General features: G+C 38.4%; 1 protein-coding gene across 1 annotated transcript in view; it reads right to left on the bottom strand.

Annotated features, from left to right (window-relative positions):
- RNF17 (ring finger protein 17) overlaps positions 1–15250 on the bottom strand; it is a 117199-nt gene that overhangs the window by 50191 nt on the left and 51758 nt on the right. The window contains 2 exon segments of the mRNA XM_017852282.1: positions 471–586; positions 5137–5290. Of these exon segments, the coding sequence (XP_017707771.1) occupies positions 471–586; positions 5137–5290 (270 nt within the window).

Here is a 15250-nt window from a genome sequence, read left to right as displayed (position 1 = left end):
GAGAGTATATAAATTAGAAAATAAGACTCCTTCTCATCCTTCTTTCAGAATACTGCTACTCCCTAGAGATAAACAAGGTTCAGTTTTTTACATATTCTCCCAGGCTTCTCTATTGTACACACATAGATACTTAAGCACAAATGTGATCACAGTAGAAGCACTTCTGAGATAAGCATTTTTAACTTGATATATCATGAACATGACTCTTACCACAATATATGATCTCAAAATGATATATTAAAAGCTGCCAACAAGTATTTAAGAAACAAATATACCGAATTAATGTTTAATATGCTTATTTGCCATGATATACATATTATTTCTTCAGTAGTAACCATAGCAACATTTATCTATAGTCCCTGTATCAGAAACTAGACAAAAATGGTAGTTAACATTTCTATGGTGACAACAGCTTCTAAAAAGACTTCCATATTTGTGCTGATATTCTGGCCCTAGAAATAATAGATTACCTTCTCTGGGACAGTCAGAAACTCATCCTTTATTTTACGCACGTCTTTAATTGTTATTTTTGCAGTATTACCAAAGTCCACATATTTAACTTCAACTTCCTGATGTCCAGGCAATCCTTGAAAAATTATGAAATTCGAAATTACAAACTTGGAAAGGAAACAGAATTATCTAGAAAGATTTAGATTGGTTTATAGCCAACAGGATTAGAATACTTTTAGCTTCAATATACAAACTTAATACTTTTTAAAATGTAAAAAAATCTCAAATATGTGAACCTTGAAATCATCCATAATGCAGACTTGTAAGAATGAAAAACTAGTATGTTTTAAATATACAAAGGATAGCCAAAATCAGGATAACAAAATCATATGGCAGGTGGTATGACTTAAAAGTTAAGAATTAGGCTTTGAGTCAGTCTGACCAGTTTAGAACACTAGCTCCGTCACTAAAATTCTGTGACCTAAAGCAAGCTAATTAATATCTCTAAGATATTATTACCCTGAGCAAGTTATTTTTTCTCTCTGAGCCTCATTACTTCATCTGTAAAATGGGTATACCAATATAATCTAATTTCATGAGATGTTTTGAAGGATTCACCTATTTAAAAGCACAAGGTACAAAGTAAGCACTTAATACATGTTTATTGTTAGTCAAAATAGGTGATCAAACAAGGCAAAAGATTCAACAAACTAAAGATTCATTCATATAACAATATCTGTGAAATTTTGAGAAAATATTGTACTTGGGGCATACCGTAAAAAAACAAGTAGAGAGAGACCTCTATATCAGTCTATTCTCTATACTTTAAAGAAGTCTCTGGAAGTTTCAAACACAGAGAAGTTTTTAAAAAGACATCACACACTAACCTTTTTGAAAATACTCAAAATACATGGTTTTCAAAGTTAAAGACTAACACATGATATATCATTTCAATATGGAAAAAAGTCCAGTATTCTCTGCTCCTTGGCAGAAGTAGAAGCAAGTGGCACAGCACTAGCACTCACTCAAGATGACACTTCAAACACATGCCCTATGGTAGGGGATATCCATGATAATTGAGAAGATACGTGTTGTTCTAAAGCCAAAAGATAGGGTAATCTCTCCCCACTTCCACTGGAATCCCCTTGCTAGAAGGATGTTCTCAATTCTACCAATGCTATTAGATTCTTACTCTCCCTAAAGTCTCTGAATGGAAATGTAATTTTAAACAAATAGATGGATATGGAAAGTAATTTAAAGAATGTTATTGTTTTATCTAAATTATCACATGAGAACAGAGTCAGACATGGAAGGTCTCAAACTTCCCCATTTGTGTTCTCTGGAGAAACCAGGGGAAGATGGCTCCCCGCGGAAAAGGGAATTAAACCGAAGAGGCACACGTGGCATCCAGAAAACAAGGACCCAGTACTGGAGAGCAATGGAGTATGCGCCAACCGAAATACAGAGCAAGAATAAAACGTGTGTAGTAAGCCTAGGGGGCAAGCAGCCCAGCTGGAGAAGATAAAGGATGTTTCTGGCCACATGTGATGGCTCACACCTGTCATCTCAGTGCTTTGGGAGGCAGAGGCAGAAGGATCACTTGAGCCTAGGAGTCTGACCCCATGTCTACAAAAAAATATATACAAATTAGCCAGGTGTGGTGGCAAGTGCCTGTAGCCCCGGCTAACCTGGGGGTTGAAGTGGGAGGATGGCTTGAGCCCAGGAAGCAGAGGTTGCAATGAGCCATGATCATGTTCCACTGCACTCCGGCCTGGATGAGAGTAAGACCGTCTCAAAAAGGATGTTTTCATGCTCAAAAAAAAAAAAAAAAAAAAAAAAAAAAAAAAAAAAAAAAAAAAAACATACTAACATTTATCTGAAGAGTCTAATCATATGGAAAATAGTTTTGAACTATTAAAAATACACTTATAAATTAAAAGAAAATAAAGTGAAATATGAACACAATCATGAACCCACAATAGAATTAAACAAAGTATACTTTATGGCTTTATTTACACAGAGTATGAATTTAATGAAAAATTGTGATATAACTATAGAAAAGAGAAAAAGGAGGACAAAAGGGCTATGGAGATCCAAAACTTGCCTGACAGAATAACAGGTAATATCTAAAACTGAAGTGTCAAGTGAAGTATTACATATTAGTAAAAGAAGGAACACAAGTAAACAACAAAATAGCTGAAAGAATGAAAAGTAATTGCCTTCAAGGAGGGAAGTGGAGTGTGTCTTTTAGCATTAACTTTTAAATTAGGCAGATAAAAAGCAAAAGAGCTACTAGTCACCAAAACAAGTATCGTCTTCAAGGTGGAGTTCAACAGGGCCACAGAAGATACAGGAAAATGGACCACACAAATCACACATACTTCTATTAGTATCCCCAAAAGTGGTGCTAACAGAAATGAAGAAGCAGAATGAGCACCATGGACACTCCATCTTCCCCAAATGTTACTACTCAAAGATTTCAGAGGCCTTATTGTTCACCAAATAGTTAACATTTTCAAGCCAATAATCCTAATTTGAAAAGCAGTTGCGAAGTCCTTAGTATCATGAAAAATGCCTTTGTCTGCTCCAAAGATATTTACCAAACTATACAGTGGTATCTTCATTGTAATCGTTGGAACGTTTTTGTCTCCAAAATTCATGTTGAAACTTAATCCCTAATGCAGCAGTACCTGGGACGTGACTGAGTCATGAGGGCTCTGCCCTCATAAATAGGATTCCGTGCCCTTATAAAAGGGCTTGGTGAAGGGAGTTTGCCTTCCTTTTTCGTACCTCTGGCATCAGAGGATACAGCATCTGTCCCCTCTGGAGGATGCAGCAACAAGTCATTATCTTGGAAACAGAGACTAAGCCCTCCATAAAACAGTGCCTTGATCTTAGACTTTTTAGACTCCAGAACTGAGAAGGAAATTTCTATTGTTTATAAACTACCCAGTCTGTAGTATTTTATTACAGCAGCACAAAACAGACTAAGACATTCATAAGAACCACATGTGAAAATTTTTAGTTCAAGTCACTAACCACTAACAAAATTAAAATCAATGGTGACAAATGAAGGATAGAAAATTCAGGTTGCAAGAATAGTTGTGACACAAACAGAACTGATTATATATTAGGAGCAACTTGTAAAGATCTTAGATTACCTTAATAATGGAAAAAACATTTTAAACAGTATCAAACTAAATTTTAAAAAAAATTGTCGAGCACAGTGGCTCACGCCTGTAATCCCAATCCTTTGGGAGTGGGAGACTGAGGCGGGCAGATCACCTGAGGTCAGGAGTTTGAGACGAGCCTGACCAACGTGGCGAAATCCTGTCTCTACTAAAAATACAAAAAAATTAGCTGGGCGACTTCTCTTTTTTTTTTTTTTTCCTTGAGACAGAGTTTCGTTCTTGTTGCCCAGGCTGGAGTGCAATGTCACAATCTCGGCTCACTGCAACCTCTGCCTCCCGGGTTCAAGTGATTCTCCTGCCTCAGCCTCCTAAGCAGCTGGGATTATAGGCATGCACCACTACACCCAGCTAATTTTGTATTTTTAGTAGACATGGGGTTTCTCCATGTTGGTCAGGCTGGTCTTGAACTCCCAACCTCAGGTGATCCGCCCGCCTTAGCCTCCCAAAGTGCTGGGATTACAAGCGTGAGCTATCGCACCCGGCCTTTTTTTTTGAGACAGAGTCTTGTTCTGTCACCCAGGCTGGAGTACAGTGGTGCAATGGCGCAATCCTGGCTCACTACAACCTCCGCCTCCCAGTACCAAGTGATTCTCGTATCTCAGTCTCTTGAGTAGCTGGGCTTACAGGCACACACCACCATACCTGGCTAACTTTTTATTTTTAGTACAGACGGGGTTTTGCCATGTTGGCCAGGCTGGTCTCGAACTCTTGGCCTCAAGTGATCCGCCCACCTCAGCCTCCCAAAGTACTGGGATTTACAGGTATGAGCCACCACACCCAGCCTTTCACCCTTTCAATAATAAAAAGACATATCTACAAACTAGAAAGCATGTAAAATAAAACACAATGGGTTAAACTGCCTATGGTATATCTAATTTAATAACCCACACAAGCTTAGTCTGTGATGTTCTGTCTTAGTCAATGCGGGGGAATAATTAACTTTACTATTTTTGTTGCTAATACCTCCATTTTCATAAACCTTCTGTCTTCAATCCCACTTTTTATTCTTCCCATTATTTCATAAGTTGAATCAATTACTTAAGGAGGATGTATAAAAAGTAGAAAAAATACACTGAGAAAACTAGCAGTTCGGTCAATAATTCCCAGGAAAGAAGAATATATTAAAATTGAAGAGAAGCAGAAAGGACACAAAGCACTTACCTTTAATTTGTACCTTGACAATCAAAATAGCATGGGACAGACAGTCAACATGAAGCTAGAGTTCACCAGTTTTTGAATAATTAATTTCTGTTGCTTTGTTCTATCTATACTACTTTTCCAGTAAGATTCCCAATGGTTAAGTTCTAGTCAAGTCAAACAAAATCTCAGGAGATAAATTCACCTTTCAACATTATCACTAGCTTTCTAAAGAGAGATGACAGAGCAAATGGTAAGATCAAATAATATTACTTCCAAGACTGAATTGGTACCAACTCAAATGATAGTAGTTTTGAAGTATAACATTTCCCTGCAGAAACAGCATGCATTCTCCTACCGGTAACTTTTGCTCGGTACCAAATTCCATCTTCGAATTTAGCTACACAGACTTGATCTTGAACTGGACAGAGGATTTCCAGATTTTCTCCAGCTTCATTTTTATAGAATTCCTCAATTGTCTTTAACAGAAATAAAAAATCCAGGCCTTCTATCTAGCAAATAAAGGGATAAAGCACTGTCATTTCACAGAAACTTAAAATGTTAAGTGTTGAATGAATTACAAGCACTGTCATTGAAACTATAAAACATTAAAACTTGAATTGAATGTAAATCTATCAATTGTGTTATGTAATTTATTTTACAAAATTTTATTGCAGAACCAGTATAGAAAATCAGTACAAACATAAAAATAAAGTTACATTCTGCCAGATAACTTAGTGTATGTATTCTTCAAGACATTTTTCTATACATACACACACACACTCCCTGTATATTTGTTTTACCAAAACTAGACTTTACCACATACACAATCACTTACATTTTTCTATCATTTCTCACTTTTTCTGTTTCAGTAACTAGTATTTCTAGGTCACATTTAGTTTTCCTTAACTGATCCAAACCCATTACAAACTAAGATTATATACTGCTTCTGACTGTTATCTTCATAACTCTTTTATAATCTAGTACAGTCCTCTACTTTTAATGAACATGTCTTGTTGAAGACAGTCAGCTTATTTTTCTGCAGAATGCCCCATACCTTACGGATTTATGTGGTTATATCATCATGCTGCTATTTAGCTTATTCCTCCATGGAGTAAGGTCTATCTGCTGAATTTTTAAAAGGCTGAAAGTTACTACTAAGGGTTTGATGGATCCAAGGCAAATATTTTTGGCTAGACTGTGTCATAGGTGGCTTTTTCTCACTCAGGTTGCAACACATCAAGGCCTAATACTTAATGACTATTAATATGCTAAGATTCATTTATTGATTGCAGTGATGATCCTGACCCCTCTCAATGTGTAGTTCTGTTTATGCCCTTGTAATAACCAAGTCTTAAGAATTTATGTGGAGCTACTTTGGCATTATATGAATATCCAGTTTCTTATCAACCATCCATCTTAACGTGAATTGATAATTCTTCCTTAAATCAATAATAATTCAGTAGGGTTTGTGGAATGATTGCATTCTTTAGTAATACAGACTTTTCTCTTATTAAATGGTGCTATCTGGTATAATCAAAAAATCGTTTCTAAAGTTTCCTATACTACCAAAAAAATCAAGGATTATAAGTTTATTTCTTCGAATACCAATTATTAGTGTTAAAATATTCTGAAATCCATTTCACATGGAAAAAATGAATTTTTTCTTGTGAGTATAATGATGCAAGTGAAAATTTTCTGAAATCCCTATCTTTCTTATTCATTTAAATTACTTTAAAACTACTTCTTTTTTTTTTTTTTTTTTTTGAGACCGAGTCTCGCTCTGTCGCCCAGGCTGGGAGGCAGTGCCGGATCTCAGCTCACTGCAAGCTCCGCCTCCCGGGTTCACGCCATTTCTCCTGCCTCCAGCCTCCCGATAGCTGGGACTACAGGCGCCAGCCACCTTGCCCGGCTAGCTTTTTGTATTTTTTAAGGTAAGAGACGGGGTTTCACCGTGTTAGCCAGGATGGTCTCGACTCCTGACCTCGTGATCCGCCCGTCTCGCCTCAAAGTGTGGATTACAGGCTTGAGCACCGTGCCCGGCCAAAACTACTTCTAACTTTCATTTCTAAGTACTATTACAGCAAATTCTTCCAGTAACAGGTAAGCCAGAGTGAACACGTAAAAATTCAGCAGAGGAATGATGCCAACAAAATAGCAGATTAGGAAGCTTTAAGTTCTTGTTCCCAACACAGAAACATTGAAAAATGAGAAAGTGTCTTAACCAACTTTATTAGATCAGATCTCAGAAAACAATCCAACGTTATATAGTAACCAAGAAGCCTAATGAAGTAAAAGCAATTTTCCTAAACGGCAGAAAGTTTTGTGGTATTTTTACTCGCCCTCACCACTACCCTCCCTCTTCCCAGAATGACAATGGTCCTGGTCTTAAAGCAGTGCAATCGTAGTTCATGCAGTTCCCTCCCTTGAACCAGAGGGAACAGACCAGAACTTTATATGCAAATTACTGTGTATATGTATCGCTAAGTTCTGGAGATCCCTGCATGACTGATGCAAAGAGGTTAGTTTTTTGTTCACATAACTTGACACAGGCCAAGGAAAATTGTGGGGACAACCTTTAAAAGTGGCAAAGGAGTAAAGTGCAGCTCTTGGAAGGGGAGTTTATGAGTAGAAACAATACAATAGACCACTAAGGCCAGGAAAGAGAATCTGGGGTAGAATCTTACAAATTAGGGACATTCAAAAGAGTCCATACATATGGTAAAGAGTTTACAAAAGCCACATGTTTCTGACCCTGACCAAAGATGCATGCCCCAGAAAAGAAATGAAAAATTTAATTTGACCTCAAGGCCGACCCTAGCTTCAGCCTATCTAAACGGCGAAGAAGTGCCACCAAAAGAGCTTAGTCTGCAAAGTCTAAGAAAGAGGCACCTTCCTCTTTTCTCTCTTGTTTGTTTCCAGCTCCTGACATTCAAGGACCTCTGTCATCGTTTAGCTTGACACAGCCAGGAAACAATGGACTTCAGTGATACACATGCAAAGAAAACGGCCCTTTGAAACAGTTGAAAAGTACCAAAACAATTAACCTACTACAGCTTTTTTTTTTTTTTTTTTTTTTTTTTTTGAGACGAGTCCTCGCTCTGTGCCCGGCCTTGAGTGCAGTGGCCGGATCTCAGCTTCACTCAAGCCTCCGCCTCCCGGTTTTACGCCATTCTCCTGCCTAGCCCTCCCGAGTAGCCTGGGACAGGCCCTGCACCTCGCCGCTAGTTTTTTAATTTTTTAAGTAAGAGACGGGTCACTGTGTAGCCAGAATGGTCTCCGATCTCCTGAACTCGTGAATCCGCCGTCTCGGCCTCCAAGTGCTTGGGATACAGGCGTGAAGCCACCGGCGCCAGCCCTACTACAGCCTTTTAAACAACTCCTTCGGCCGGGTGGTGGTGCTCACCACCTGTAATCCAGCACTTTGGGAGCCCGAGGTGGGCCAGATCACGAGGTCCCAGGATTTTCAAGACCAGGCCCTGACCAACATGGTAAGACTCCGTCTTTAGGTAAAATACAAAAATTACCCTGGCGTGGTGGCAGGTGCCTATAATCCCAGTTACTTGGGAGGCTGAGGCAGGAGAATTGCTTGAACCTGGGAGGTGGAGGTTGCAGTGAGCTGAGATCATGCCACTGCACTCCAGAGTGGGCAACAAAGCCAGACTCCATTTTTTTGTTTTTTGTTTTTTTTTTCTTTTAAAGAAAAAACACAACTCTTTTAATCCCAAACAAGAGCTATGGGAGTTCATCACCACTGTACCTGCCTTACAAGAAATTCTATAAGTTCTTAAAGTTGAAATGAAAGGACATTAACATGAAAACATATGAAAGCATGAAACTAACTGTAAAGATACGACACAAAGTGTCAAGAATCCCTGACCTCACTGAAAACCAGAAGCAAGCAGTAATCCTGAAAGGGGACCGAACAGGGCTTGCAGGTACTGACTGATATCAGAAGTTTCTGTGCCACTGCATCAGGGACCTCTGTCACTTCATTTTACATTCATGATCCTTTAGGTTTCATTTCATATTGATATAGGAGTTAAAAAGAAATTACTGAGACTAGGTGCAGTGGCTGACGCCTAAAATCCCAACACTTTGGGAGGCCAAGGCGGGTGGATCACATGAGGTCAGAAGTTCAAGACCAGCCTGGCCAACATGGCGAAACCCCATCTCTACTAAAAATACAACATTAGTCAGGGGTGGTGGTGCATGCATGTAATCCCAGCTACTCGGGAGGCTGAGGCAGGAGAACTGCTTGAACCTGGGAGGTGAAGGTTGCAGTGAGCCAAGATCGTGCCACTGCACTTAGCCAGGGTGACACAGCAAGACTCCATCTCAAAAAAAAAACAAAAACAAACAAAAAAAAGAAATTGCTTAGGCAGATAGTGAGAATACAGGAAGGAGTCCTCGGCAAGGTTTTCCTGTTTAGTGAAAAGCAGCCCCCAAATCATTTTCTAAGCATCAGCAGCCTGTAAAATTGAGCTGCAGACACAGATACCAGCAGTTGTGCCAAACCTGTTCAAAATGGTGGCTCCATCCTCCCTTCTCTCCTTGTCAGCCACATGTACAGTAAGGAGCACACAAGATGGCGCCAGTCGAGTGGTAAGTCCATTTGCATTATAAGATTAGGGTAGGGTGGCCAGTCTTTCTGGCATGCTATGTAAACATCAAACTTGACTGAACCAATCTGTGGACCCTATGTAATCAGACATGACCTCCTTAAACCTGCCTATAAAATCCGGCACATCCACCACCAGCCAGTCTTTCCCTTTCAGAAGCCTCTCTCTCTCTCACTAGAGACAGAGCTGTTCTCCTTTCTTTTTCTTCTGCATATTAAACCTCCGCTCCTAAACTCCTCATGTGTGTCCATGTCCTTAACTTTCTTGGCACGAGATGACAAGGAAGCTGCTTCAATATTTTCTGAAATATCTTTTCATAAAGAAGATGCAGGTATGTGCAACCAGAAAAAAAAAAAAAAAAAAAAAAAAAAAACGAAAAAAAAAAACCCAAATTTTTTAAAATTTTAAAAGGGCCAAGGGAAAAAAAAAAAAACGCAAATCAAAAATACTCAACTGTCTTAAATATGTTAAAAGGGCTAAGGGAAAACAAAGAACTAAAGAAATTTGGGGAAATGATATATGAATAAAATGAGAATATCAACAAGTGATACAAATTATAAAAAGGAAATTCTGGAGCTCAAAAGTATAATAACTAAGGAGAAAAAATTCAATAGAGGGGTTCAAAAGCAGCATTGAGTGGAAAGAAGAAAAATAATCAGTGAACTTGAAGACAGGAAAATTTACATATCAAGTCTGAGAAGCAGAAAGAAAAAAGAATGGAGAGAAGTGAACAAAGCCTAAGGGACTCAAGTGAACCAACACAGACATTATGGAAGTCATAGAAGGAAGAGAGAGACAAAGAGGCAAAAAATTATTTTTTTAAATGGCATAAAATGTCCCCAATTTAAAGAAAGACATGAATCTACAAATCCAAGAAGTCTAATATTAGGAGTTGATTTGTATCTTCCCTCAAAGATATGCTAGACAGCTATCAGCTCCAGTGTCTCAAATATGACCTTATTTGGATATAGAATCCTTATAATCATGTTAAAATGAGGTCATTAGGATGGGCCCCAATTCAGTATGATTAATGTCTTTATAAAAATGGCAAAATTTGGGTACAGAGACAAATATACAAGGAGAACTCCATGTGAAGATGAAGGGAGAGATCAGGGTGATGCAGCAAAGGCCAATGTGCACAAAAGATTGCCAGCAAACCACCAAAATCTAAAGCACAGAGATGAAATGGATTTTCCCTCACACCCCTCAGAAGAAATCAACTCTTCTGACAAACTGATCTCATACTTCTAGACTCCAAAACTGTTGACAATAAATTCTGTTGTTTAAGCTACCCAATTAATAGTAATTTGTTATAGCAGTTCCAGGGAACTAAGACACTATTAGACTCCAAATAGGATAAACCCAAAGAGTCATACACCAAGACACATAATCAAACTCTAAAAAGGCAAAGCCAAAAAGAAAATCTGGAATGCAGCAAAAGAGATGCAACATGTCTTCTACAAAGAGACTCAAGAAGATTATAAGTCAATCTCTCATATTTGAAATCTTGGAGGCCAGGCCGGGAGCAGTGGCTCATGATTGTAATCCCAGCACTTTGGGAGGCCAAGGTGGGTGATCACTTGAGGTCAGGAGCTTGAGATCAGCTTGGCCAACATAGTCAAACCCTATCTCTACTGAAAACACAAAAATTAACCGGGCATGGTGGCGGGCACCTGTAGTCCCAGCTACTCAGGAGGCTTACACAGGAGAATTGCTTGAACCTGGGAGGCAGAGGTTGCAGTGAGCCAAGATCACACCACTGTACTCTAGCCTGGGTGACAGAGCAAAACTCCATCTCCAAAAAAAAAAAAAAAAAAAGGCCAGATGCAGTGGCTTATGCCTATAATCTCAGCACTTTGGGAGGCCAAGGCAGGCAGATCATCTGAGGTCAGGAGTTCTAGACCAGCCTGGCTAACATGGTGAAACCCTGTCTATACTAAAAATATAAAAATGAGCCAGGCATGGTGGTGCGCACCTGTAATCCCAGCTACTAGGGAGGCTGGGGCAGGAGAATCGATTGAACCCAGGAGGCAGAGACTGCAATGAGCAGAGATTGTGCCAGTGCCTCCAGTCTGGGCAAGACGGCAAGACTCTGTCTCAAAAAAAAAAAAAAAAAAAAAGACAAAAAAGAAATCTTGAAAGCCAGAAGGAAATGGGAAGAGGGAGAGATATATGATGTACTAAAGAAAAAAACAACCTGTCAACTGAAAATTATACATTTGGCAAAACTAGCCTTCAAAAATATGAGAAAAATTAAGACAGTCCCAGATAAACAAGGGTTGAGGGACTCTATTACCACTAGACCTGCCCTGTAAGAAATGCTAATGGAAGTCCTTCAGGTTGCAATGAGAGGACACTAGACAGTACCTCAAAGTCACATGAGGATATTAAGATCTCTGGTTAAGGTAAATACATTGGTAAATGGGAAAGCCAGTATTATTGCAATTTTGGTTTATATTTCTACTTTTTTATTTTCTACAGGATTTAAAAGACAAATACATAAATTACAAATCTATGTTATTGAGCACACAGAGTATAGAGATTAATTTGTGACATCAAAATACTGGAAAACAGAGCTGCAGAGAAGTACAGTTTTTTGTGAAGTTAAAATTATGTTCATATTAACTCACATTGGATTGTTACAACTTTAGGATGTGATATATAATCTCCATGTTAATGATAAAAAATAGTCTACAAGATAAACACAAAAAGGAAACAAGAAGGGAAGCAAAACCTAATACTGTAACATTTGCAATATCCATGTTCATTACAGCAGACAATCCAAATGTCCACTGACAAATGAAGGGATTTTTAAAATGCAGTATATACATACAAAAAGTCTTATGCAGCCTTAAAATAGGAAATTCTATCAATGCTTACAACATGGATGAATCTTTAGGACATTATTATAAGTAAAATAAGCCAGTCACAGAAAAACAAATGCTGCCTGAGTCCACTTATACAAGGTATCTAACACAGTAAAATTCATAAAAATGCAGAAGTAATACTGTGCTGGCCAGAGGTTGGAAGCAGGAAGAAATGTGGTGTTGTTCAATGAGTATAGTTTTAGTTTGCAAGATGGAAATGCTCTAGGAATCTATTGCATGGTAATACGAATATGGTTAACACTACTGAAGTTACACTAAAAAACGGTTACGATAATAAATTTTATGTTTTTTTAACACAATTACAAACAAGATTTTAAAAAATACATCATACTAAAAAGAAGAAAGCAACTAAACACAAAAGAGGGCTCCAATGGAGGAAAGAATAAAAGAGTGGTAAGATACAGAAAACAGCAAATGGCAGAAGTCTTTCCTCATCAATAATTACTTTAAATGTAAATTGATTAAACTCTCCAATTAAAAGACAAACATTTGCTGGGCGCGGTGGCTCAAGCCTGTAATCCCAGCACTTTGGGAGGCCGAGATGGGCGGATCACGAGGTCAGGAGATGGAGACCATCCTGGCTAACACGGTGAAACCCCGTCTCTACTAAAAAATACAAAAAACTAGCCGGGCGAGGTGGCGGGCGCCTGTAGTCCCAGCTACTCGGGAGGCTGAGGCAGGAGAATGGCGTAAACCTGGGAGGCAGAGCTTGCAGTGAGCTGAGATCCGGCCACTGCACTCCAGCCTGGGCAACAGAGAGAGACTGTGCCTCAAAAAAAAAAAAAAAAAAAACAAAGATTGGCAGAATGAATTAAAAAAAAAAAAAAACACACGATCCAACTATATGCTGTTCACGAGAGACACACTTTATACCTTATGCCATACACAGGTTGAAAGTCAAATGATGGAAGAAAATACTCCATGCAAATAGTAATCAAGAGAGATCTGAGATGGCTTTACTGGTATCAGGCAAAACAGACTTTAAATAAAAAATTCTTACAAGAGAGAAAGGACATTATAAATTGATAAAAAGGCCAATTCACCAGTAAGATATAACAATTATAAGCAATTATGCAGTACACATCAAAGACCCAAATATATGAAGCAAACATTGACAGAACTGAAGGAAAAAATAGTTCAATAGTAATAATAGAAGACTTTAATATTCCACTTTCAACATTGGATAAAACATCCAGACAGAGATTCAATAAGGAAACAGAAGACTTGAACAACACTGTAAACCAACAGATCCTAACAGACACACACAAAACACTCTAGCCAACAGTAAAATATACTTTTTTTTTCATACAAGGCCACTTAGAACATTCTCAGAATAGACCATATGTTAGGCCACAAAAAAGTCTTAATAAATTTCAAAAAATTGAAATCATAAAATGTATTTGTCTTTATGACAATGAAACAAAACTGGAAATCAAAAACAAAAAACTGCAAAATTCAAACATGTAGAAACTAAACACCACAAACTACCAACAGGTCAAAGAAGAAATGCTTCAAGACAAATGAAAATGAAAACACAACATACCAAACCCATGAGATGCAATAAAACAGTGCTAACAAGGAAACTTATAGCTACACACACAATTTTAAAATATTGCAAATTAAGAACCTAACTATATACGTAAGACAATGGAAAAAGAGAAAATTACCCAAAGGTAGCAGAAGAAATAATAAAGATTAGAGCAAAAATAAATAAGACAGGATAAAGAAACAGAACATTAATAAAGCCAAAAGTCAATTATTTGAAAAGATCAGCAAAATTGACAAATCTGTAGCTAGAATAACTAGAAAAGAGAAGTCTCAAGTTAATAAAATGAGAAATAAAAGTGGAGACAGTACTATCAATTTTAAGAAAAAAAATTTTTTTTTTTTTTTTTTTTTTTTTGAGATGAAGTCTTGCTGTCACCCAGGCTGGAGTGCAGTGGCACGATCTCATCTCACTGCAACTTCCACCTCCCGGGTTCAAGCGATTCTCCTGCCTCGGCCTCCCAAGTAGCTCGGACTACAGGTGCCTACTACCACACCTGACTAATTTTTGTATTTTTAGTAGAGACAGGGTTTCGACATGTTGACCAGGCTGGTCTCAAACTACTGACCTCAAGTGATCCACCCAGCTTGGCCTTCGAAAGTACTGGGATTACAGGTGTGAGCCACCACGCCCAGCCAAGAAGTAAAAAATTATGAGAGATTATTATAAACAATTGTATGCCAACAAACTGGATAACCTACATGAAATGGACAAACTCCTAGAAACACACAACCTTCCAAGACTGACTCATGAATTAGAAAATCCAAGTAGACTTACACTAGTAAAGAGGTTCAAACAGGATTCAAAAACCTCCTACACATGAAAAGCCCTGGACCAGGTAAGTTTCACTGCTGAATTCTACCAAACATNTTTTTTTTGAGATGAAGTCTTGCTGTCACCCAGGCTGGAGTGCAGTGGCACGATCTCATCTCACTGCAACTTCCACCTCCCGGGTTCAAGCGATTCTCCTGCCTCGGCCTCCCAAGTAGCTCGGACTACAGGTGCCTACTACCACACCTGACTAATTTTGTATTTTAGTAGAGACAGGGTTTCGACATGTTGACCAGGCTGGTCTCAAACTACTGACCTCAAGTGATCCACCCAGCTTGGCCTTCGAAAGTACTGGGATTACAGGTGTGAGCCACCACGCCCAGCCAAGAAGTAAAAAATTATGAGAGATTATTATAAACAATTGTATGCCAACAAACTGGATAACCTACATGAAATGGACAAACTCCTAGAAACACACAACCTTCCAAGACTGACTCATGAATTAGAAAATCCAAGTAGACTTACACTAGTAAAGAGGTTCAAACAGGATTCAAAAACCTCCTACACATGAAAAGCCCTGGACCAGGTAAGTTTCACTGCTGAATTCTACCAAACATTTACGGAAGAATTGACACCATTCCATCT

This window comes from Rhinopithecus bieti, unplaced genomic scaffold (assembly GCF_001698545.2).
Source record: "Rhinopithecus bieti isolate Rb0 unplaced genomic scaffold, ASM169854v2 scaffold_2247, whole genome shotgun sequence".
NCBI lineage: Eukaryota > Metazoa > Chordata > Mammalia > Primates > Cercopithecidae > Rhinopithecus > Rhinopithecus bieti.
Note: the sequence above shows the minus strand (reverse complement) of the source record. Positions and strands in the feature narration are given on the sequence as shown.